This window comes from Sebastes umbrosus, chromosome 21 (genome assembly GCF_015220745.1).
Source record: "Sebastes umbrosus isolate fSebUmb1 chromosome 21, fSebUmb1.pri, whole genome shotgun sequence".
Classification (NCBI taxonomy): domain Eukaryota; kingdom Metazoa; phylum Chordata; class Actinopteri; order Perciformes; family Sebastidae; genus Sebastes; species Sebastes umbrosus.
Window position 1 is genome coordinate 14,591,222 of NC_051289.1, and position 27,687 is coordinate 14,618,908.

Below are 27,687 nucleotides of genomic sequence, written 5' to 3' on the forward strand. Positions count from 1 at the left end.
TATACTGTATATATATATATTCATTCATCCATCCATCCATTATCCGTAACCGCTTATCCTATTCAGGCTCGCGATGGGGCTGGAGCCGATCCCAGCTGACATTGGGCGAAGTTAAGAGTCAACACTTAACCTAACCTGCATGTCTTTGGACTGTGGGAGGAAGCCGGAGAACCCGGAGAAAACCCGGAGAAAACCCGGAGAAAACCCACGCTAACACTGGGAGAATATCCAAACTCCACACAGAAGGGCCCCAAGCCGGATTTGTTTTATGTTCCAAAATGCAAATGTCATGGTCTTCTTCTTGGCTTAGAGCTGCAGGCTACAGTGCTGTGCAGAGTGTGTTCTACTTTCCACTAATTGATTAATGAACTAATAGTTTACTCTTAGCACTTAAAGTGAGGTCTGGCGACTCGCACAGCACAGATTTTTAAACCAAATGCATTTAATCATCAAATCTCATAACGCATATTTTCCTGGCTGGTCCCCTGATTCAACCCACCATCTCCAGGTTGCTGCTGTGCCTTCAGCTATCTCTAATTAGTGAATTAGTCCTTCATAAATATGGACAAACACATTTTTAATCATATTGACTATGCTTTATTTCTTTCTGATGTTATTCAACCTCTGTCCCTCTGTAATGCTATGTCCTGAAGAATGTCTTTTTCACTCTCTATTCTTCTATTCTCTAATTTTCTCACACTTCATTTATATCTAATCTGTTGTTTTATGTTGAACATACACAATATTGCCAGAACTTCTCCCTCTCATCCTCTCTTAAAAGAGAACAATGTTTGTTGCACATGGGAGGAAGGATGGCATTCTCCAAATTTTAAGCCTTTAAAAAAACCCTCTTTGGCTTTTTCCTTCTTTCTGACTCTGTTCTCTTTGTGTGCTGGCGCTTTTGGTCGGGTTGCCTCTTGTCAGACCAGAACAAAACGCACAAGGCAGTCAGTAAAGCCTGTCCTCTGAACACATCAAAAGTTCATCTGTCCCTCTGCTGAGGATTGTGGCTTTGGAAGGAGAACCGGCTTAATCACTCAAATGCGAACAGAGGAAGGCCAAATTAAAAAAAAAATAGAAATGCACAAGGAAGAGAACACAGTGGTGTTCAAGTGAGGGGAGAAAAAACAGATGGGCAATAGCACACAACGGCATACACACACACACTCGCATACTTACACGTGTGGCAGGTGGCTCCAGTGTATCCTGTTCCATCACAGGTACAGCTGAAACTATCCCACGTCTGTTTACACCGGCCGCCGTGTTCACAGTGATTAGGCATACACCTGGAGAATGAATGACAGAGAGAGAGAGAGAGAGAGAGAGTACTTTAAAACATTTGCAAAACACACGATGCCTTTCAAAGAGGGAAAAATATTAGAATGTAGCAGAATGTATGTAAAGGTCAGAAGCACACACGAAAACACACACTTCCACACATCTACACTGCCAGCCTGTGAGGAATTCAGATTTAAGTTTGGTTATGTTGATATGAAGTATTTACAGTATTAACATATGAAAAATGGCCGGCTAAACATCTGTCACGTGTGAGAAATTTAGATTAGATTCTTAGGGCGCTTTCACAAGCCATAGTCCGTTTGGGTATAATCAGGATGATATTGATACTTTTGGTTTGTTTTCTATTTAGTCTGGTTCGGTTTTACAGTGCACAAATTACACTGATCTACTGTGCACACGAATCCCTTCTACTCCAGTTTATGAATAACTTTATAAACGTCACTATTTTTGTAGACTTTATTTAGGATATTCTGTATGTTCTCTTTGGCCCAGATGCCAAGCAAACATCGGACTTCTCCTTCATCGGAAGTCCAGGTCAGTCTTCTCCCACTCATGTTAACCTGTGGCTAAATGCCCGCACAGGCAGCCTGCATTTTGCTTTGCTTGGAAACGGTCCGAGACCTCTCGCAATCTGTCTCGGGCCAGTTGTTTTGGTCCGCATCAGAGTACGATTACTACGTTCACAAATGTCCAAACGAACCGCTCCAGGGGTTGATTAAAACTGACTAAATATTGGCTTGTGAAAGCGCCCCTTTTTACACAAGACTTTGACCATAAGTGCGTCTAATGTGTCAATTACTGTATCTTAAAAATGTTGACTGGCAACACAAAACCATCTTCTGGTATTGAGGATAGTATAGGGTGAACTGACTAGGGCAACTGACCACACAATACAGATGTTTTTATTGATCATTACAGCATTTGATTGAACGTGTCAGTAGCAGTAAATTCACATTTTTAGTTTAGTTTAACAGGAAGTAATTATGAGATGCAATTAATCACTATTCTATACTTAATACATTGTGTGACAATGGGCATAATGATGGCTGTAATGCGGAAGTTTGCATTTCTTGACCAAAAGAAAGGGATGAATTGTATCGTCACAATTGTCAACATTTCAAAAACGACCAGAAATTAGGAGTGTAGTGCATGTAAACAGTTTTATCCGCCTCAGTGTGAGTACAGAATTAAGCACATAGCAGTTCAGACATCACTGTTTTTCCTTGTTCAATACCAACTCAAATCATGAATACATCAAAGTTCTGCGGTTTAATCTGCCTGCAGGCCTGGTGGGGATAGATCCCAAGGCACTGTAGTCTCAGAGCTGGGTTTTCCACTCACAAACTCGCACACATGTACTCACGCACGAATTATGTGATTAAAATAGAGTCTGATTATTTGAATGAATCAAAGTGATGTCAAGAGGAAAGCCAGCTGGAGGAAAAAAAACAAACACTGACTCATAAGAGCGGCAGGGGGGGCTTTAAAATGCCGAGTTCTTCTTTAGTTATGTAGGGAGTCGGGCAGTTAAGCGGCACAGAGACGTTCCATCTCTGATGATCACTGCTGTCAAACCTCCAGTGACTATGAAGCTGGCATACAACTGTGGGCTTGTGAGTTCACTGACAGTGGAGCATCTCTAATTGGGACTATTTTTTATGTCTCTGTGTACAGTATTAGCACTCAGATGCACTTACATTTGTTTGTAAGCTGTCAAGTGAGGTGACGTTGAAGGGATAGTTTGGGTGTTTTGAAGTGGGGTTTTATGAGGTACTTATCCATAGTGGGTGTATTACTTACAGTAGATGACGGCCGGCGCACCCCCGGCTTGGAGAAACAGACTGGAGCACCGACACCGGAGCAAAGCTGTATATAGGGCTGTGGACGGGGGCTGCAGAAAAACGGATTTTAGCCACCTAAAAGAAAGGCTTACCTAAAAAAATTGATACCCGTTTAAATGTACGCTATATTTAAAATATTTTCCGACGGCGAACTGAACTGAAAGTGAAACGTATCCATACTGTTTTTGTCATCTGAGTCTGGCTGCTTTGGAGAGAGCGTAAATAAGTTTCACTCTCAGTTTAGTTCCCTGTCGAAAAGGGCTCTCTGATGGCAAGATAAAGCGGTAAAAATATTCTAAATATAGCGTACACTTAAACGGATATACGTTCTTTTAGGTGGGCCTTTCTTATAGGTGGCTGAAATATGTTTTGCTGCTGCTCCCCGTCCACAGCACTGTATTGCTTTGCTCTGGTGTCAGGACTCCTGTCTGTTTCTCCAAGCTGGGGGCGTGCCGGCCATCATCTACTGTAAGTAATACACCTATTATGGATAAGTACCTCGTACAACCCCACTTCAAAACACCCAAACTATCCCTTTCACTTACAAATGTCCTTTCTTACTTTCTGAAAAAGTGAGGAAGTACATGCTGCAAGCCACAAAGGTTGCGAGCGTTGAAGAAATGAAGTGCTGGTGTGTTTTTATGAATGGACTATATTGTAACTATGTGTACAATGAGATGTGGGTAGAAAAATGACATTTGCAAAATAATCATCCATCTCTCTAAGGATATCTTGGCTCTGACTAATGCATAAAAACACACTACTACACATGTACCTGGCTGCCATTTCAGCAGCGACACTGCTTTACATGAACAAAAAAAAAAAGTTCTAATGACAAAAAGTAAGGGAGTTGGTATTCAAATCATATTAAACCATGACTTTCTCAGCATGCTATTGCGTTTACTGTTAATGAAAAAAGAAAAATTCGAACAAATTCAAGTATGTCACAATGTTTCGTAGCTTCGGCAGGCTAAAAAAGTGCAGTCAAAATGGCATTGTGCTTTCACAATGGGCTACGATTGACGAGCACCGACAATCACAAAAGACATTATGCTCAGCAAGCTGTGAGCGCTGAAGTACACTGACTACATGTGCTCTGGGCTTTGTGTGAGGAAAAAAAGCAAGATCTATGAAGAGAATGGAGCATCTCTAGAGTGTGTTTATGCTTTCATGTGTGTGTTGCAGTATCCTTACAGACTGACAGTGACATTGTGGAATATTCTAATTTGCATGTCTTGCCCCCGTCTGTGTCAGCATGAGTGTGTGTCTGTGGAGACATGTGTGTGTGTTTTGCTTCTTCCAGCATCTCAGCCTGAACAGAATCCCACAGTGGAACGGCATTGATCAAAAGGAGGTCAGACAGGGCTATTGAACTGTCTTCAAAGACATTCTGATTAGTTAGATGGTAACACTGCACCCATTCATCTTCCATGGCAGGACAGGGCCCAACCTCAAATACTGCAGGGCGGATACACACAACAGTTGAAGCGATAGAGATGGGCAAAAGAAAGGGTAGGGAGCTGCTGTGGACGTCTTAGGACCTTCACAAGAGTTTGTTTTAAAAATCTGACTGCAGTCAGCCCGCTGCTGGTAACTATATCAGCAGCGCTAATGCACCGCAATCTGCAATAATACTAATTTCATACTACATTACTTCACATTGGAAGGCAAAACAAATGATAACAGAAGGCTGCCAGCAAATCCATAACTTAGAGAGAGCTTCGTCAAAATGTAAGTTAGGCTGTGTCCAAAATAATACTTAAACCCCACCTTTTAAATGTTTCACCTTCAAACTCTAGAGAGTAACGTTTCACACTGTAGTATGACTGTGATAGCAAAGCTTTTTTTATTTTGAAAATGCTAACATATCATTGTTAAAGCAGTTATAATCAATGATTTTATACTATTAATGGATGAAATGACTCTACGGAGCTTTATTGCATGTTTTAACTCAGTTTCCCTTTTTTTTTTCCCGAGCTACACATTTACAGTTTTGGTTCAGGCTCACTGCTTTCATAGTGTTGTGTTTGGCAACAGCAGGCAGCTGTTTTTCAGTAAAAAAGCTCTAAAGACACACTGTATGCTACCAGGCAGAAAAAAGTAAATGACTAGTTGGTTAACATTGTGAGGAATTTAGCAGCTACAGAGACACATCATTCTGTCAGGAGTTAGTGAAAGAGCTTACGAGAGTGAATATTGGACTTACATTTGTCAGTTGGCCGGACTTTAAATAAATACTAATGTCTGCTGGATGTGTTAAGTATAGCTAACTGTATGCTAACATCATTTTAAAATGTGATAATATACCAGCGTTGAGTTCACAGCTTGTTAACGCTGTTGAAAAGTGGCCAAAAAAATAATTGATTTGCCTTCACATATACGGTACATCACTTCCACATTAAAAGGCCCTCTGTCAATATTCCAACACTGTGGTCATTCACTTTCTAAATACTATTATATACTACGTCAGATGACTTCATGGGCATAAAATAGTGATTTGACCAAAATATTTTACAATAAAAACGTAACAAGTAGCACTTATAACCTCGATCAAATCACTATTCTATAATAACAAAGTCACCTAGCAACAAAAACAATCAATTACAACGTCCCTATTGTGACTTCAGCCATATAGAAAAATAACAACACAAGCGATCGATCTCTGTCTATGTAGCGAAACATAGACAGAGATGACAAAAAAACGTTTAATTGTTTGGCGTGAACTTTTAGAAAATTACCTGAAAATGCTTATGAGTCAAAAAGAAAGGCTGCTTGACACAGATATAGCTTTTTTAAAATGTGTAATGTGTAAATCTGTACTAGTGTGAACATGGCCCAAGCTGTGGTCCAAATTAAGTATCCCAGCAAGCCAGACCTCTCTGGAAAGTGAGGACAAAATTGATCTAAATCAAGCAGTGGCAGTTGGTGTCTACTTCTTTGGGCGAGGATATTGATGATGGTAAGTGTTATTGGCAAACCTAACCTGAAAACTAATCGCTCAGGTCAGGGAAAATGCTGTTCCAATCAGCGCAAGGTCAACTCCTAATTGTTGCGCCCTAGTCACGTTTACCTTAGCGGTGCGATCCATTCTTCTTGTTTCTAAATATCACTGAAATGTTCTTAATATCCAGCGTATGAATGACAAACCACTGGACTTTTATGTAACATAGGACAAGGACTTTAATCCCTGGAGGTTAACCCAGTCGACAAAGCTTAAATGTTTTGCACACAGGCATCTGATTCAGTGTAAAGAAGCACTCAAATTGAGCTCAAGGCATGGATGACTCCATATATGACAAATCCATCCCAATGTGTTTGTCTCGTCTATGACAAGGAAATAAATTGGAATGTCAACAAGTTGTAATGAATGCTTCCAGTGAGCCAACATTGGGACGTGCTGTGCAGAATATCCAGCTCTGTTATACTTGGCAATGAAATAAAGAAATGGCTCCTTTTTGATGTTTGATTAAGATCATATAGTGTTTTCAAAGGATGAATCCTACTCTTTTCTTTCGATTTAAATTGAAAAAAAATGTACTGTTTACACACATCCCCTTACACTGTGAATCCATCACATCAATTATATCCATTTATCAGTATGACAAGCACACAAAAACAGCCACACAAACATATTTTTGTGCAGTAACACACACAGCACCCAGAGCCCTGAGTCATACATCTCTAGATAAGAATGCAAAGACTGTTTATATGACTCCAATTTAAACCACTTGATTTATGACACTTATTAATGCTTCGCGTATGACTGAATGTATTCATTTTCTTTTATGAATGATTGTGCGGATGTGCGTGCGTGAAGAATGAGCACTCTTACCTGTCTATGATTGCACACATGTCTAGGCTGACATTCTCAAAAGCTCCCATAGTGCCTTTTTCCACCGCATGCAAATCAGCTGGTTGGTCGTCCACCAAGATCGCCTGCATGCAGCCCTGGAAGGAACGCTGGGAGGGCGGGAACAGCGTCTGGAGAAAATACCCTAAAACCAGCAAAAGAAACAAAATGAAACTTTATTGTGGATTTTTTTTTTTACTATTACAAATCACAGAGATGAATAAACTGAATACAGAACAGAACTTGAGTAGGAGCAAAAACAAAAGGATGCACAGCAGCTTGTTTTCTAAGAACAGAGTGACAGAGGTGAAAGAGTGTGGGAGGACGACAATAAACAAGAAAAAAATGGATGCTTTTGATCCACGATTTAAAATGCATCATGAAAAGACGACCTTCTGTAGAAGTAGACATCAGACTTAACAACGATATCATCCTTGACGAGGAACAACAGACCCGGGAAGTGCCTGTTTATTGTCATTTTTAAAGCCGTGAACCTTCATCAGCCCTCGTGTTTTAGAGCTTATCCACAAGGCCCATTAGCCTTAATACCCTGTGCAAAGGCCGCAATAGACTAGAGGACATATAGGTTTTACTATATACAGTACCTTTATGAGATACAAGAGTCAATGGCCCGTCCAGAGGTAGCACTGGGCCTTGACTAGAACGAGGACAAGGCAAGGACAAAACTACGTGCATATGGCGTGTGTGAGTGAGTGCATGCTAAATCATTTGCACAAATGCAAGTCCATGGATATATGGTAGGCGTGTGTGTTTTCTACAAATCTGTCTTCATGCTGTGTACAGTATAGTGTGTACTGTATATAGTATGTAAGTGCGTTACTATAGTGTGCATGTCAGATATAGGAGATGAGAGCATGGAGTTCAATCTTTGCCACAAGCACACAGGTCACTCATAAAGCACTGCCGCTCAATGACATCTCCATCATTGTGATGTTATAAGCTGTCACACTCTCCAGCATGCCTATTAGCCTCAAGGCCAAAGCATCAAAAAGGCTTATTATAGAGGGCATATGCACTGTGTGTGTGTGTGTGTGCGTGTGTGCGTGTACAGCATAATTGTAGTTTATGTGCCTGGTTGTTATGCCAGCAAATAAAGCAGCAGAAAAGTAAAATGTGTGTGTGTGTCTCTGTGTGTGTGTGTTTGTGCTGGATTCATCCTCTTCTTCACATCTTCTGATTTTCATTTCCTCCCCCCAAAAGTTTCTCCTGTCATCCTTGCCATCTGTCTCCTCTCCTGCCACACCTGTCTGCTGTCTTTCCAGGGGGAGTGTGGGACAGACCGACAGACAGTGAAAGGAGAGAGGGAGAGATGGCAACGGAGAGAGGAGATGGGAAACAGAGCAGACTACAGCTGGCTGGCAGCACGTTGTGTGCTGCGGAAAGCATATGAATGCAAAGGAAATGCAGCCTTCTTGACAGTTATGCAGAAAGAACGGAGCAATGCATGGAGCGACGAATGGGTGGATGGATGTACGTATGTTTCTAGGGCGTGAAAGCTAGCAGGGGGTGATCGCTCTGTTATTCTATTTAAACCACCGGGGGGGTAGTTTTCCCAATTTAACAATACGAAAAACATCCTATTGTTTGTTGAGTGTCACCTGTTTTAGCCTACCTACTGCAGAATTTTTAAGATATTGCAACAGAAATAGATATTGTCTCCATCAAAATTTTTACTGAACTGGTTATGTTTCATTTGATAAATATTAAGGCTGTCAAAGTTAACGTGATAATAATGCGTTAACGCAAATTCGTTTTAACGCCAAATTTCTTTAAATGCATTAACGCAACTTGCAGTTATTAGGTTGTAGTGCGCTCAGTTTTAAAACTATGAGTGAAGATAATGGCATTATATGAAACTAGAAAAACCTAAGGAATCCATTGGTACCAACCATGTCATACTAGCTTGTCGCTAAGGAGATTAAATAACGCTCCAAATTTAGGTTACATTTTGGCGAGGAAAAACTGGCATAGTAATTTTCAAAGGGGTCCCTTGACCTCTGACCTCAGATATGTAAATGAAAATGGGTTCTCTGGGTACCCACGAGTCTCCCCTTTACAGACATGCCCACTTTATGATAATCACATGCAGTTTGGGGCAAGTCATAGTCAAGTCATCACACTGACAGCTGTTGTTGTCTGTTGGGCTTGAATTTGCCATGCTATGATTTGAGCATATTTCTTTATGCTAAATGCAGTACCTGTGAGGGTTTATGGACAATATTTATCTTTTTTTTGTGTTGTTAATTGATTTTCTATAATAAATATATACATACATTTGCATAAAGCAAGCATATTTGCCCACTCCCATGTTGATAAGAGTATTACATACTTGACCATTCTCCCTTTAAGGTACACTTTGAACAGATACAAAATGTGTGATTAATTTGCGATGAAATATATTAATCGATCGACGTTCCAAATAAATATGTTATGGATTAAAGGAATCTTGATAATGTCTGAAATCTGGAAAAATACATGAGCCATGACAAAAAAACGACTACCTAATCCCTCACTATCTGCTTCACGTGACCTCCTGTACACCTACGGTTAGCAGCTATACTGGGCAGCTCCCTTGTGTCGCTTTGATTAACACTGTAAATGTTCATGTGGACATTTCACTATACTAATATACATATTAAATGAGTAGTAGTTGGCTAAATAAGACTAAGAGGAAATTGATCCTGACAGTAGTCAGGCTCTAAATTTGGTCAAAGCACCATGTTTTCCCTTATTGTCGCTCTAAAGCCGTGACCAGCGATGTATCATTGTATCATTCAGAATGCTGTATTACAGCTGCAGCGACAAACAGAGGAAGATACAGACCAAAATTCATGAGGTGTAGTCAAAGAGAGACAAACGCTTGGCAAACAAAGCATGGATGTGGCCATACATCTGTACATCCTCAAGCTATCACGCACACCCATCGCTTAAATCCAAGCTAAGAATGTCTGACCACATTTGATTTTTTTTTTTTTCCTGAAAGCAACGATGCTGTGTGGTTTTAATTTGTAGCATAAACAGAAGCTCTATCGCTCATAACCCCTCAGGATCTGGAACAGCAGCAATAATCCCCTGCAGTCTTGCTGGCACTGGCATCACAGCCTCCCTGCTGTGCCCAAAGAGCTTCTTTTACAATACACACAGGAAGGCCAGCACCAGCGCTCTACTACCTGAACGCCATGTGACTGGCACGGCTGGCTGTCAGGCTAGCAGAGCGCTTGCCACATCCCGACATATTTCGGGGACGTAGGTAGGCTGGAAATCGGCCAAAATGCTTGGAAGTAAAAGAATTAAACAAATATTTTGAGGCTGCAATTCTACAACATATTCAGAAGAGACAAAAAGCGTTGCCAAAAACAATATGTAGATTTTCCCAAATTCACACCATGAGCTCATCTATAACCCACCTCCTGCTATTTCTCTCTACTTAAGAGCACCATGGAGCACCTTCAAATAAACATAGCATGCATGCGTACTGCACACAAGTCAAGGATAGTATGTACCCGTAATGGTAGCTGTGTACGAGACTGTATGCACATATACAATAAGTGCATGATGGACAGACAGCACAGGCTGCTCTTTGATGGATGTGGGCGTCAGAGTCAAATGTCTAATTCAGCACAAGCTTTAAGATGAGGAGATGATAGTATGTAGAAGCTGGAAGTGTGCTATGTATTACAATTACTTATAATACATACTATATGTGAGTATTAATTCACACTACAAGTGAAAGATTTCTTCTTTTTTTGACAGCTAAGTGAAATAAATTGACATACTGGAGTGACCGAATAAACCAACTGGAGCGTAAGCAGCATCAAAACACTTTATTTTAAAAGGTCAGAAAGGTTTTGCATCATAGTACCCACTAGATTGTAATGGAAAAGCAAAGTTTAAGACCGTCAAATACTTTAACACTGTCATTTATTCATACGCAATAAAATAAATGTGAAGGAAAACATGACATTTGCGAAATGATGACAAAGGAAGCAATGAGCTGCGACACAGTTTGGAACAACTCAGCTGAGTTATAAAATTGGTAAAGAAGTGGAGATTGCAAAACTAATAAAGGAAACTCAGCTGTTTTTTCCCCCCAAAATTATCAAACACCAGCATGCTTCAGGGTGGAACGTCCCATAATTGACTACTCTCTCATTAGTATATCCATTTGTCCCCTGCTCCGGTGGAGAAAAGAGAGCATGACTTTATGGCCTTGTGTATGTGCATGCTTGTGTTTGTGCGAGTGTCCGTCTGTCTCCCCTCTTGAGAAATTCAATTTGCGGATGTCTCGTGTCAGTCACTTACTAATTTCTCTAAGCGCAGCGTCAGGAGTGAGAAACTACTCCCCGTAAAATAGGCTTTGGGTTCAGGAGGCTGCTTCTAAAAGCAGACGCTCGAAGGATAGAGGGGTGGAGATGAGAGGAGAAGAGAGGAGGCAAAGGAAGGGGGCGACCCGGTTAAAGAGGATAAGAGGGATGAGAGGAAAGAGGAGAGGATGAGGGCCAGGAAAAAGAAGAGAAGATAAACTGAGAAATTGGAGGGAACGAAAGAAATGAGGGAAAGCGAAGAAGAAGAAGAGAAGAAAACAGAGGAGAGGAACAGAATTAAGAAAGAGGGCATAGTTGAGGATAAGATGACAGAGGCTCAGAGCCAAGCCTTTTCCTTCCTCTGACATCTAAAGTATAATATCCAGCAACTCTGTGACCTTGGGTTTAGGAGGCGCCACGTGAATTTTAATGCCACCGAATCAGAAAAAGGAGGGCAATTATGTCAAATCAGCATTCTTGGCTGGTTACTTTAATGCCACTGAACTCAAAGAAAACTGTTCTCAAGGAATACGTCATTTCAGATATGAAAAACAAGAGCAGCGACACATTGTGTCGCAGTGAAACGCTACTTTCTGTTTAAAATAAAGCATGCATTAGGGAATAAAAAAACTTTAACAATGTTACAAACTAAAAAAGTTGACAGAAATAAGGAAGAAAAGTGAAGAAAGGAAAATGCATTGGCTGCTTAATTTAGCCTTTCAACTCTTTGGGAATGGTACTTGAGCTGCGTAATGTCCCATCATAGTCATCAAAATACATAAAACATGACCACTTATGCAAATAAGGTAATTTATTGAGTTAATTAAAGCATTAATTAGCAAATATTGTCAGCATAATATGTCAGCACGCTTGTCATCGCATTACACCTCAATGGTATTAATATTAATGTTTTAAAAGCATTAAAGCAGGGGGAGGCAGTTTATTTTTGTAATATTGGACAAAAAATCCATAATAACCTTTCAGCATTTTGTAATTCAAGTGGTACCCAAGGGTAGGCAGTTTTCTGGAAAAGTAAAAAAAAAGAAAGAAAAACTGAATTTGAACATACAGCCCTCATCCTGCAGCTAACCCCTCTCTGTCCTAAGCCATACAGTAACCAGTACGAGTACTAGTCACTCATTTCAAACATCATCCCGATGCCGTTATATAGTGGCAATTCTATGATAATTACCGTCCTGGTTCTTTGCAAACTTGCGGGCCTATAAAGCCCTTTGACATGACATACTGTGATTCGAGGATCTAGCGAGATACAATATTGGCGAAGCGTTTCAGAGATGGGCAGAAAATGACGCTAATAGTTAAGCCTCCTGCTAACTGTAGCCGTCGCGTCGAGCTCACGCAGAACGCTAAACTATTAGAGTGATGGAGAGTAAATGATGCTTGCCCCGAGCTGAAACGCTGGAATTACTAACTTTTCCTGCAGGATATTCCGCCGTTGAATCAGGCCTTCAGACAGTGATCTGAAGGGACCTGCCCGCACATCTGCATTTGTGGAACAGCCAATAGGAACACCCTCTCTCTGAAATGACCTGTGATTGGCCAAAGTCTCCCGTCACAGGCTAGATTTTCTAAACCCTGAAAACAGAAGTCTAGTTATCTCTCAGAATACTTGAATTACAATATGCTGAAAGGTTATTATGGAATTTTTGCCCAACGATGCCAAAACTATACTTCCTACCTCAGCTTTATGGAGCTCTGTTACGTTTAAAAATATATATTTCCTTAATTAAAAAGAATATGTGTGCATTCAAGTGAAAATTAACTGCTACAGTATATGGAGGGAACCTGTAGTTTAATGTGTCACATTTCTGATGCAATAATGTCTCAACTTTGACACATCATCACTGGTAGGACAAACAAACAGTAGCTTTAGGCCGTGAGATAACTTTACCCGCCCCTGGCTAACTATTTCACATTTAATGGAGACAGTATTTGGCCTGGAGGACACTACATGTAGTCATGTGCCACTGGTGATATTCTGTCCACTGTAAAATGTAAGATCACCCACATACACACTCAAGTCACTTGCTTTCTATTTGATTAAACACAAACAAGACTGGTAATTATTTCACAATCACATAATGTCTCCTTGTCAACAACCTTTGTGTGTGTGTTTGTGTGTGCGTGTGCAATGTTTGTTTAAATGCCTTGATAGGAAAATTACCTGTTACCAAGGTGCATTGATCCTTTCTCGCTTTGATATTTTACTTTAATGTCAAGTCATTGTGCTTCAGACTTTGTGTGCATAATGAATGTATATCCCTGCATATGTGTGCCAGCCAAGCTTCAACAAAATACTTATAAGTCCTAATTTGGTTTAATTTGGCAACTGGACATGCTTAATAAACATTAAGCCACAGTGGGAAAAAAAAAAACATAAAATGAAGAATATAGAAACAGACATATAGTCGAACTTTCTTTCCACTGACATGTAAGCAAGGTTTCTACAGTGGCACTCACCAGGACGGCTACTTTGAACCCAGCTTACTAATTCCCATGTCCAAATATAATTTTACATGCAGGGAAACACTATAATATGTTCACTACATGCATCACAATAAGACGAAGAGAGGACAACTTAAATCAAGACAGAAAATGGAGCAGACATATTTCTATTGTCAAAATGAGCGTATTAAGAGCTAAGTCATTTTAATAGCAGTAGCATAGTAGCAGTGTTACTTTGTTTACGGAGTCTGGTTCAAACTGTGGTCACTGATCAACAACTGTTGCCAGTGAAAACAGCAGATTGATGCCTCAGAGCCATGAGATTTGAAGCAGATGGTTACCTAAATGAACCCACACAAAAGACTCTCGGAAATTATCTCAAGCCTCATCCTGTATATAAAAGAACATGGATTGTTCATACTGAAGGGTTTCTGCTAATTGTGGCACACTGACAGAACGGTCAAATAGAAAGCGCTGATGGAATATGGTTAGAGAGCTTTAGGACAGCTTAATGCGCTTGGCCTCTCTGACTCATCAAGCTGAACGATCTAAGAGATTAATTGAGGGCAAGTCAAAGGCTAAACTATCTTTTATACATTCACTATATTATTTGGTTACCTCTGTGGTGGGATGGAAATTAGCCCCTGAATGTGATGAGGTGGACGATTTTTGAATAAATGTGTCTGAGTTGTAAGTTAAGTGTGTTTCTGTGTGCATGTGTGTGCTTGGGAGTTTCAGAGCATGTGGTCAAAAACACCCTCTGCTCACACTAACCCACATACACACAAATTCAGATGGCTTCAGGGCTTCATCATAAGTCTGTGATAATGGGGAGGCAAAGCATAATAAAATCAGGTCATGAAATTGGAGGACTGATCAGTATGCTGTATAAATCTAAAGTAAAACCAAACCCAATTGTCAAAAAGGTGAGAGCAAACTAAAATAATTCCCGGAGTTGAAAACAACCTGCAAAGGCACACATACCTTTTCACGTGAAAAAGAAATCTCAAGTCTGAACTAAGAATGAGCTGGTTGGAATAGTTCCAAAAACATGTCTTCCTAAAACCTCTCCTCTAGCCTGTGAAGCGGTGGCCTAAATATCTCTTTGTACTCCTTGCCATAGTAGTAATCAGCGGTTCTGTAGCCCCTACAGCCTTCAAACTTGTGTTTACCACCAGGCTCCCTGCTCCTCAGTATTCGTTATGTCATGTAAAACTAACGAGAAATCCCCCAGAAACTGTTTCTGCCAATTCAGCCCACACATTACGCCTTTTGGTAGGGGGGAAAAGGAAACTTCTGAAAGAACATAGTTGTATATCTTTGAACTGTAGCGATGAATGCATGTTAAACTTGCATTATTTCTAATAGCCAGCAGGGGGCGACTCCTCTGGTTACAAAAAATAAATCCGATTGTATAGAAGTCTATGAGAAAATGAGCCTACTTCTCACTTGATTTATTACCTCAGTAAACATTGTAAACATGAGTTTATGGTCTCAATCGATAGTTTCAAGTCTTCTTCAATACAGCATGATGTTCATTTAGTAAATTATGGTCCCATTTAGAGTCAAATAGACCATAAAGCAGGGTATGCTTTAGGGCGTGGCTACCTTGTGATTGACAGGTCGCTACCACGGCGTTGTCCAGTCTGGGAGTTGTCTGTGTTTTTGTCTTAGAACTTTAATGAAAGTTAATTGTAACATTTTGGCCTAAAAGTCGTATTCAGCGTTCGTTGTACTTAGCTCCACCCTCTCATGTTACTTCTGGTTGCAAAAAAAAAAGAAGATGGTGACGGCCAAAATGCCGAACTCGAAGCGAACTCGGTGACGTCATTGTGACTATGTCCACTTCTTATATACAGTCTATGGCGTGCATGCAAATGAAGCCACAATTTTTTTCTCAGTATGAGACAGAAACAAAAATATATAGCACATACAATAACGTAGTGTGTGTTGTTGTGTGTGTATCTACCTGCATGTATATGGATACAAATATATGAATTATATGCGTTTTGAGCGCTGTGTTTCCTCTGAAACTGCCTCTGGGATTTTATGTGTCATTGTCACCATTCCTCTCAGCCTCTCAGCTCTTTAGGATATAGTTTTCACTTCCTCTTCCTCTCTCTCTCTCGAGCCTTGCACTCACTTATTAACCTTTTAAATTTCTCTGCCAAAAACTTCTCTTCGTCTCATTCTTTCTCTCTACTTTCTCTTCCTCCCTATCTTGTATCTGTCCTCTCTTCAGTTTCCGTTCTCTCCCTCTCTCTGTCTGCCTCCTCTGCCCTCTTCAAGGGGTAAACATTACAGAGATCCTCTCCTCTCAGCCACTATTGATTCCCGGCTCAGCTTACCAAAATCAATAAATCACCAATTGGATCAAAACGGAGACTAGAGGGTGAGAAGGAAGAAGAGAGGAGAGGAGGGAGAAACTAGAAAAGACAGACAACGACGGAAAATGGAGAGAAAGTTGGGGTGAAAGAGAGATAATAAAAGATAAAAGTGTTAATATTGGATGATTCTGCAACACCCAGGATTACAGAATCAAAGAAAACCCTTTAAGTGGTAAAAATCCTTAATAAATTGCAGCTGGTTTTGGATGCTTCCTGAGTGAAATGGAATTAGCATATCAAGTCATCACAGGCTTAGATTTCATAAATAAAAAGTAGTCATCATGGGCTTAAGGGGGATTCACTCAACAGCAGCAGAGTAAAATTAAGATGGACAACATATAATAAAAGAATGTGGATGTGTGTGTGTGATGTGCTCTGATCCTTATTGACTGGCCTGGGGAAATTGGTCTTGCTTGATGGAGGAGATTGTACTCTGATAGAGAGAGGGAGGGAGAGGGACAGAGGCCTGATGGAGCTATCAGAGCCCAGACTATCTCTCTCAGTTACTGTAATTTCATACAGGTGCCCACACACCCAACTCACACACAAAATCACACGTGCACACTTAGACACGGACCATCTTCCAACAGACGGACAGCAGTGTCTGGCATCATTAACCTGGCGTCTTCCTAATTCAGACAGATTGTGGCTGCTGCATGTGTGTTCCCCTCTGGTTGTGTATGGTAAAGTTGTGTCTGCGCTCTTGCTAAGTGAGCAACTTCCTGAACCCTGGCCACTGGGATATAGATTTCTAGGGAGACAAATGATTTGTAGACATATTTAACCTGCAAACGCACAGACGGATAAGACTTCCGTTGGTACAGCTCATATAATAAGTCTGAGTCGAGTTTCACAAATTTCTTTATAAAAAGATGCTATACAAAATATAAGTACTCCATGTAAAAACACATTAATTGACCCTTTGCTAAGCCTCTGCCCCCCCGCTGCTGCTCCGTCAAGCTGTCAGAGCCACCATGGAGCCACCCACCACTGTCTTGAACAGCACTCCCCATATAAATAAATATTAGGGCTGTAAACGTTAACGCGATAATAACGTGATAATAATGCATTAACGCGAAATCGTTTTAATGCCACTAATTTCTTTAACACATTAATGAAATCGATCTTTCAGACGTTGTAGCGGGCTCAGTTTTAAAGCAAGAGTGAAGATACTGGCATCATATGAAACTAGAAAACCTAAGGAATCCATTGGTACCAACCATGTCATACTAACTTGTCGCTAAGGAGGTTAAATAACGCTCCAAATTTAGGTTTTCCCACTTTATGATAATCCCATGCAGTTTGGGGCAAATCATAGTCAAGTCAGCACACTGACACACTGACAGCTGTTGTTTGTTGGGCTTGAGTTTGCCATGTTATGATTTGAGCATATTTGTTTATGCTAAATGCAGTACCTGTGAGGGTTTCTGGACAATATTTATAATTTCTTTGTGTTGTTTATTGATTTTCTATAATAAATAGCAAGCATATTTGCCCACTCCCATGTTTATAAGAGTATCAAATACTTGACAAATCTCCCTTTAATTGACATTTTGAGCAGATAAAAAATGTGTGATTAATTTGCGATTAACTATGTACAATCATGCGATAAATCATGATTAAATATTTTAATCGATTTACATTCCTAATAAATATGTTATGCATTAAAGGAATCTTGATAATGTCTACGAATGTCTACGAAGTTATGCTAAATTGAAAAAAAATGAGGAAAAACTGTCATGGCCATTTTCAAAGGGGTCCCTTGACCTCTGACCTCAAGATATGTGAATGAAAATGGGTTCTATGGGTACCCACGAGTCTCCCCTTTACAGACATGCCCACTTTATGATAATCCCATGCAGTTTGGGGCAAGTTATAGTCAAGTCAGCACACTGACACACTGACAGCTGTTGTTGTAAATAAATAAATATCTAGCTAATTTTTGGAAAAAATGATTTCAGAGAGAAACAGACATGAAGGATCTACAAAATGTGCTCAGTAGACATATCAGGATGTCAAATGGATTCAGCAGCGAAAGCAGGTAAAAAGATAAAGATAGAAGCTAATGCCCACAGATCACAGTATAAAATCACCTGGCGATCGAGACAGAAGATAATGAAATTAAGGAACAACAATGGTCCTGTAAAGCCGGTTGCAATCATTAAAAAGCAAAAGCAGCGTGTGTATACATTCAGTATACCTTCAGTACCTTGCGTAGCATAATGATGTGCTAACGTACTCTCCTAATGTTAGCTCCACAGGTTTTTAAACGTATATATATCATATGTCTTGGGCTCATTATAATTAATGAAACAATGGGAGGCTATGCAATTAACCACAAAAAGTACTTATTTCAGACAACACAGCAACCAAACCTGAAGATATTTCGTAGAACTTATGAAACAAGGAGTCGAGATCGACTGACACACATCTGGATGTAAAGAGATGTAAACTGGATGCTAATTTTCGGACACAATTTCTGAACATTTTAACCTCTGGAGAGGAATGTGATGGGATGACGAGGTGGAAGTGAGGGGAGCGATTGATCTGTGGCGATGATGTTGGGGTGACTCTTACCTCCCAAGTGATAGGTTCCCCCCGTGGTGATGGTGAGAGGTGAGGTGGAGCGCACAGCAGACGCCTCCTCGCCGTCTACTGTCAACATGGCAAAGTTCTCCTTGGCGACCAAGCGTATCGCGTGCCATTGGCCGTCGTTAAGGCCTGAACCTGGAGGGGGGGGGGCAGAGATAAAAACGTCTTTTCGTAAATTCATAAACATCAAGTTCTATGAGCGTAAAACTCTCTTGGTGAGTACAAGGTTTCAGCTGAGGACTGGTCCATATTGAGGACTGGTTCATCTTACTAGGTCAAAGTTAAGTTTGTTATAGGAGAATATAGGAGAATGTGAAGGATCTGACAAGGACAGAAAAGACGACTGGGTGACTCATCATGGGTAAGAGGTATGTGGGTGGTGAAACTAAGAAATACAATTTCTGCCTGTGATGTGTGACTATCTCTCTCTGTTTACCTTCTACTTTGTCATACAGCATTTTTTTCTCCACAATCATTGCACCCCTTGTGTTTTTTTTTGCCATCTAATGCCTCCATCTCATCTGCCTGGCGAATGTGGCTTCAGACAGAGTTAAGACATGCTCGGCGGAGCATCATCTTCCTGCCTCTACCACATTTTTTCCTCACTTCTACACGTATTCTCATATGTATGCCGATGCTCTCCATCGCTTCTCTTTTGTTCTCTTGCTCCATCTTTCTCTCTCCCCCTCGCCGAGCCGAGTGCAGCTCCCAGTCTCAAGGCCCCTGTGTCTCAACTCCATTAACTCTCAGAGAACCCTGTTTGCGTCAGAGTGCATGTGTGTGTGTGTGTGTGTGTGTTCTCTATCTGTGCATGCGAGCTTTGAGCACTCTGTGCAAGTGTGTACAAGTCTGTAATGTGTTGCGTTGTCTGCATATGTCAGTGTAGTGTGTGTTTGTGCTCTCCTTTTCCCTCTCTTCCCTTGTAGCTGTGCTCCATTAAATATGAGTGATGTTTTGGAAAGGGACATTACTACTGGAGCCGAGAGAGAAGCCAGCTCACTCTCATCACCCTGTCCTCTATACATCACCTCTTACTGACACCAATCTCTATTCATCCTTCCCTCCCTGCCTCCCTCTCCGTCCCTGATTCTTTCCTCCGTCGCTCTGTCTTTATTTCCTTTCCAATATTTCTGCATTTCACTTTTTCCCTATCTTTGTTCTGTCTTCATGCCCCTCTCCTCTTGTGGCCATCTTCTGCATTGTCTGTCTCTTTCAATTCGGCCCGCTCGCCGCTTCACTGACTGTAATACATTGATAGTGAGGACAGTGTAGCGAAGTTCAAGGTACGGTCATGTGCAAATGGATTTGAGAAGAGTGCATTTACTCATGGAGCTGCAAGGCAATACATATGCACCTCAGCTTGCTGCATGTGTCAATACATTAGACCCCATGGGTGTGAGAGAGTGTGCAAGTTTCTTGCTTCGTGTGTGGCAGTTTTCCACGTGCGTGTTGACCATCTACAAGGCACACTTTCACATTAGGGATGCACCGACCCGACTTTATTCAATCCCGATACCGATAGCGATACCTGGGCTTTGGGTATCGGCCGATACCGAGTACCGATCCGATACCAGTGTTTGATTAATAAGCTGTATGCCTCACTGTATGGAAGTGACTGGGATCATTCTTTTACGTGCAAGGCAACATCGGGGTTGACTTGGCTATTTACATATATATCCATTAATGCACTCAGTACTTGGTTGGGAATCCTTTTGCACGGATTACAGCATCAATGCGGCGTGGCATGGAGGCAATCAGCCTGTGGCATTGCTGAGGTGTTATGGATGCCCATGATGCTTCAATAGCGGCCTTTAGCTCATTTGCATTGTTGGGTCTGGTGTCTTTCAGCTTCCTCTTCACAATACCCCACAAATTCTCTATGGGGTTCAGGTCAGGGGAATTGGCAGGCCAATCGAGGACAGTAATGCCATGGGCAGTACACCAGTTACTGGTGGTTCTGGCACTGTGGGCAGGTGCCAGATCATGCTGGAAAGCTCTATGGAGATGAGGATTTCATTTTCCAGCATGATCTGGCACCTGCCCACAGTGCCAGAACCACCAGTAACTGGTGTACTGCCCATGGCATTACTGTCCTCGATTGGCCTGCCAATTCCCCTGACCTGAACCCCATAGAGAATTTGTGGGGTATTGTGAAGAGGAAGCTGAAAGACACCAGATATATAACAGTATAGTAGAATTGAATTGAATAGATTGGCCCATCATTACCAATACCTGATCTAGTTGCTCTGGTTATCGGTGCATCCCTATTTCACATTGTTTATTTCTTCCCAGAATGCACTTGCAGACCCTGGCTTTCGCATCAGTAGGGAGTCTGCACTAATTAATCTCCATCAGCAGGGTGACTATGCGTATGTGTGTGTGTGTGTGTGTGTGTGTGTGAGATCATGACAGTGGCCAAAGGAACTAAGAGCCAAGATAGCCACCTGCTGAGGGGCTGTGACCGCTGTGGCCTTGTTCAGGGCAATGCTGGTTAAATACAGCACAAACACACACATGCAACACACACGACAGTACAAATATGAATGCGATTATGCATGAATATTTCCACTAGCTCTGGCAGAGAATAAAATACAACGATGATGTTGGGAAGTCATGAACTGAAAAGTAATAATGACGGAAAATTAGAGGACGGCGTCTGCTTTGTCTGAATGACATCAGAAAAGTCAGTTCTGGTAGAAAGAGACCTTGATGTGCTCCTTTACTGGCAATCCCATTTCTGACATTATATTGGTTTGATGTAATCACTATTAAGCTCTCTGCTCCGTCCCGTCCCTCTCTATAACCTCTTGAATGTAATGGAAAATAGATACTGTGTAACCTCGTGTGCCCTCATCTGTTTTACATCACCTGCAATAGCTGTGAATGATTAGCTTCTCAGTGATAGCGGTGTTATTGAATCTTCACGCTCACAGCTGCACGGACACACAAAGAATCTCACACACACACACACACACAAATATGAGGTGCACTAGCTCTCACTCTCTCTTTCTGTCACACACGCCAACACAAAGGCTCAAATTACACACATGGCGGCTGTCTGCCACGGATAAAAAGAGCACAGATAATGAAGGAGACTAGAAGAAGGAATTTCTGATTTGACTAGATAGGACCGTTTCAGGGCTTCTTTTAGAGTTATCATTCATATGCATGGGCCTGATATAAAGGTGGAAGGCTGACCGGTCACTTTGCTCTGTTTTTGTTTTGAAAGTAATAAAAATGAAGAAATTGCACTGTGGGTTCACTCCCGTCGTCCCATATCCTCACTTTGAATACTCATTAGAAAGAAAAAAGCCACTGAACTGAGGCAAGAACTGAAAAATAACCCATTAAAACAACTGGAAGGTTGAGAATGCTTTCACGTAATAAACAATAAAATGTGGAACTACAGTAATTATATAATTTTAGATTTTTTTAATAACATTTGACCCAGATATCTTCATGGCATTTTGTTCAGAATTCCATTCATGGCTTTTTTTTTTTTTTTAAAGATACTGTCATCTAATAGAGAGCCATTCATTATTTATGTCAACAGAGGCATCGATTCAATTGGTTACATTTTGAAAGCTACTGACCATCTGCATAAACAAGATAAGTGATGATGTTTATTAGGACTGGGACGATACACCTATCTCCCGATTTGGGTGCCGATTCAATATGTATTGCAATTTTTAAGTATTGCGATTCGATATTACAATATACATTTTTTAACACTAGACCACGGGAAGAATTTAAATCATACACTTCTAGGGACTTTTATTTTATACTTCTGGTGTATATAATCCACTCAATCTTATTTCCACATATGTATTTTGTATATACAGTTCCCTTTGTTAACACCTTATTTTGAAAATTTGACGTAGTCACAAGTGTATACTTCCGCTTACGTCGGCAAGTCTGTCTCTACCTCTCCGTAGTTCTCCCATCAGCTCCGTTCTCTTTATACATCCATATTCAGCTCCATCGGGGCTGTTTGAATTTAACATAAACGTCAGTATATGGGTGCTCTACAGTTGTAGCATCGGCCGATTTGACCACAGAGATGCGTGTGGCAGCTGGCTTGACTGCATGTTACCGCAATACGATAATGTTTCCTGTCCGTGACAGAGTTAGCATGCAGCTTTAGCCATAATGTTTTTCCATACTTTACTGGATGTGTAGTGTTTATCTCTTTGGATTTAAAATGTGAGGGTGTATGTCTTATCCACGCAGACCCTCCGTCATTTTCTACTTTCCGCAGTTTGTTTTGGTTGACAGATATGGAACGGATATGACGTCACGTTACTCAGAATACAACAACAAAAACGGTAACTTCCTTATACCTCCACATAGACTCAAATGATGCAAATATACTGGAAAAAAAAGGTCGGAAACTTGTGTTTGGTGGATTATTTCTCTGTTGTTACAATGCTAATTGGCATTGTATTTTACATCGTTGAAAAGCCTGTTTATATACCTTCACAATGATGTCCAACTTGTAAGGATCATGCATTTGTGGGATGAGCAGCACAGCTGACGATGTGGGTAGCGCCTAAGAAAAATTTGCCAAAATGCTCTGCCAATGGTAAACAGTGTATTCTCCTGTTGGTATTGACTCTTGTTTTGAGTTGTTTGGTGGATTGGATGATTGAACTCTCTATCAGTAACAAGGAACAAACAACACATATTGGCTATTTTACACTTTATTCATTTAATACACCGTCAGGAGCCTCAGTAGCGGTGGAAGATCCATACGCAGCCACAACAGCCTGGCACCTCCTCCTCATGCTGGTCACCAACCTGGTCACACGTTGCTGTGGGATGGCGTTCCATTCCTCAACCAGGATTCGTTGCAGGTCAGCCAGCATGATTGTGTTGGTCACTCTAACACGTACAGCACGCCCAAGCTGATCTCACAAGTGTTGAATCGTTTCATTCTCTCTACTCCTACATTGTGGAGGTAGTCTGTGATAACCCTGGCTCTGTGGGGGTGAGCGTTGTTTCTTGGAGGATGAAGTTAGGGCCCAGATTGTGGAGATATGGGATCGCCACTGGCTGCAGAATCCCATCCCGATATCTCACTGCATTGAGATGGCCTTCAATGATGACAAGCCTTGTTTTGCCAGTGAGGGAGATGCCGCCCCACACCATGACACCGCCACCACCAAAAGCTGTTACTCGATCGATGCAACAATCAGCATAGCGTTCTCCGCGTCGTCTCCATACTTTGACCTTGCCATCCAACTTTCGCAGACAGAACCTGGACTCATCACTGAACATGACATTCCCCCACATGTTCAGGTTCCATTGTCTGTGTTGTCGACACCAGCGCAAACGGGCCTCACGGTGAAGGGCAGTCATTGCAGGCTTCATGGTAGCCTTATGAGAATACACTGTTTACCATTGGCAGAGGATTTTGACAATTTTTCTTGGGCGCTACCCACATAATCAGCTGTGCTGCTCATCCCACAAATACATGATCCTTACAAGTTGGACATCATTGCGAAGGTAAATAAACAGGCTTTCCAACGATGTAAAACTCAATGCCAATTAGCATTGTAACAACAGAGAAATAATCAACCAAACACAAGTTTACAAACTTTTTTTTCCCAGTTTATATCGATTATGGCATTAAAAAATCTATTTCAAAATCGAAAAAAAAAAAAATCGCAATACATAGGTGAATCAATTTTTTCTCCCACCCCTAATGTTTATGAGAAAAGCACTGCTTATGTCCAATATAAGTGTCATAATGTAATAAACATAACTACATGTTAAATCATTCTTTGTGGGTGCTTTATCCTTTTAAGTCATTTTCTGCTGTGTCGACATGTGCAGTCATTCTTGTATTAACAGCTTGTCATTGCATCAGCCTACCTTCCTAAATATGGTCAGGGATGGCATTCTTGTGCCAACTCTGCACAAGATAAATACTAAGTGAGTTTTCTTTGACTGCCATTGCTCACAACACCTGCAGCAAGTACACGTACACTAAAAAAAATCAGATTCCATTTGATTTCTTAGAGGTATTTCAGGAGAGTTGAGGTTTTACAATGAGGGGCACTCTGTTGCTGGTGTTGCTGCTCTGTCTGTCTGGGACCTCAGCTGAGGAAGAGATCGGAGGAGCTGACCAAGGTTTACAGACGAGTGGTCAGACTAAGAGGGATATCTGGGATGAGCTGAGAGATCTCCACATGATGGTGGATATCAAGGCTGAACTGCAAACCCTGAGAGACAAAGTGGCTGGTCTAGAGAAAGAGAACACAGGTAAGTAAATCGACAACATCTGTGATGTTGTTGACGCTGGAGATGCAATGATTATTAATCTGTCAATCATTTGGACAGTAAATTGTCAGAAAATGGTGAAATATGTCAATCACGACTTAAACCAGGGAAATATACACATTTGAAAAGCTAGAACTGCTGATTTTTTGGCATTTTCGCTTCAAAAATACTTACAAGATCAACAAATTTGCACAATTTTCTGTCGATCGACTAATCCATTAATTGCCTAAGTGTTTTAGCTCTAGATTAGGCTAAACCCAGGTAAAGTTAATCCAATCATTACTTGTGAGAATGGACATAAATCGAAAGTTATAAACACAGTCATTTCAATATGAATTCAGTATATAAACAGAAAATGAATCAATATTAATATTAATTATTGTCAATTTTAAATGAAATATTTCAGAGATTAAAAACAACAAACTCATGCTAACAGTCCTAATCTGCTGTGATGTAAAGCCTGTTGCAATCTACTGCGTACACTTTTCCCAGAAAAAATAAAAACAAAACTAATACCAGACACCAGGAGATTAGAAAAGTCAATAAAAAAGGCTTTTGTGGATTGGGTATAAGTTGAATATGGGGCCATATCAGGAGCAATAGACAACAACAAACCAGAAATGTATTTCTATAAAGATGTCGTAAAACGCTACTTTAGACAGCCTTACTTAAAAGAACTTCATCTTCAGTCTCTATGGTATTTCAGTGATGAGCACCAGACTGACAGCCACTGAAAACAAAGCGATTGCAGTGGAGCTGGAAGCGACTAAGACTTAACAGCAGCTCCAGTAGACTAAAGTGGAGGAGGCTGAGAGACTGATTTCTTGTATGCAATTATCAAAATCACAGACTTGGTAAAACTAATCGTGAAAGAGCAGTTGAGAAATGATTGGCTTTTGTGCTTCTTGTACAAGCAGCAGAACTGGCAGCACTGGTTTCCAGAGTGACAACCAGTGAGAAGGAGGTGCAGGAGCAGAAGAAGGAGGTGACAGCTCTCAGGGAAGAGCTGGATATTTCTAAGACTGAACTGCAGCTCACCGGGAACACATTGGTTGAGTTGCAAAGCAAAATTGCAGGTATTTTGATAAGAGACTTTAAACTTGTATGGCTTTCCCTTGAAACTAACCATTTGCTTATATACTATGCTATAAAGAAAATAACCAAAATTCAGCATCTTGTGCCTTTGTTGAATGTTTCCATCCGGTGTTTACAGACACTCCGAAGCTGGCTTTCTCTGCTGGTTTGTCCACTTCAGGAAAGATTGGACCATTCAATACGGAAACTCCACTCGTCTACAGCAGAGTCTTCACAAACATTGGCGGGGGTTACAACCCAATTACAGGTATGCATTACCATAAACTTCTTAATATTGCCTAACAGACAGACGGAGCTGACCTCTCTGATCTTCTACTGTTGCAGGTATCTTCACAGCACCTGTCAAAGGAGTCTACTATTTCAGATTCACTGCCTTCAACAACAAGAAAGGCGAGTGGATGGCAGTAAATTTGTACCATGATAGTCAGAGGATTTTGCATAATTCTGAGATAGCTCTTGGTCATGCTTTCATTGCAAATGCATTAATTCTTCAGCTGGAACAAGGAGGTATGGTCTATATGCGTCTACAACAAGGCTGCGGGCTTTATGATAATCCTAGCTCCTGGAACACCTTCAGTGGTTTCCTGCTGTTCCCTCTGTGATTTTCAGATATAATCGGATGGTCACCAAGGTCTTGAGGATTTCTGCACTTTCCAGTTGTCTATTACACTAAATTTCATTCACATACTTTGTGAATATTGTCCTTGGTATCTCAATTTGATCATTTACTGTATATACAAAGAAGAAAGAAGTTCACTCTTGTATGCTACAATCACTTAATAAATAAACTAATGAGCATGATCACCACAAAGCTATACTGTCATTAACTGGCTGCTGTCATGAAAGGAAGAATATGTTTTTTTTACACCATTTATTCGATATTGAGACATCAGGTGTGAAAACAAAGGCTATAGGTGTAACGATTAACAATGAACATTGTGATGTGTCAATGTCCTACAATTATGAAAACTCCAATGGACAAGCTTACTTGGAGTGTCGCGTCTTGGGTGTATTTCAAAGCAACCCTCCACTGATAAAGCCAATCCAAGTAACCTAATTACTTTAGGTTGTTTGAATAAAACATGTCTTAATTGCAATATTCTAAAATAAATAAATTAACCGCATCAAGCATTAGTGTGCATGTAAATGTGGGCCTTGCCTCACACTATCCAAATTAATTAAGCCTTTGCAACAACATATTTATGTGTCACATTTTTGAGTGATACCCATTGACTTTTCACAAATACTGACATAAACGATTTTAAATAATAAAAAAGAGAAAGTTAGGATTTAAGAACCACAACTCGGAACTGATTTGCCTTACAGTCTGTGACCCAGTCAATACAGTGCACAAGACAATTAAGTTGAATTACTCACTGGTGTATTCAAGACAGAATGAAATGACAAAGTGTTTGCAGGATTAATAATGCAAACAGCTATGGAATTCAGAGCAAGGAAAATATCAGCCATTTGTCAACATTTCACGATGGAAAATCCAATTAGTAAAACTGAATGATACAAGAAAGTTCTATTGCATTAATTCTCTGTAT

At 40.7% G+C, this 27,687-nt stretch overlaps 1 protein-coding gene across 1 annotated transcript in view; it reads right to left on the bottom strand.

The window, feature by feature from the left end:
* Nucleotides 1-27,687, bottom strand: part of cntnap2a (contactin associated protein 2a) — a 396,601-nt gene that overhangs the window by 129,871 nt on the left and 239,043 nt on the right. The window contains exons 13-15 of the mRNA XM_037756451.1: nt 18,746-18,895; nt 6,973-7,135; nt 1,180-1,286 (exon numbers count right to left, since the gene is read on the bottom strand). Of these exons, the coding sequence (XP_037612379.1) occupies nt 1,180-1,286; nt 6,973-7,135; nt 18,746-18,895 (420 nt within the window). The remainder of the gene's footprint in view (nt 1-1,179; nt 1,287-6,972; nt 7,136-18,745; nt 18,896-27,687) is intronic.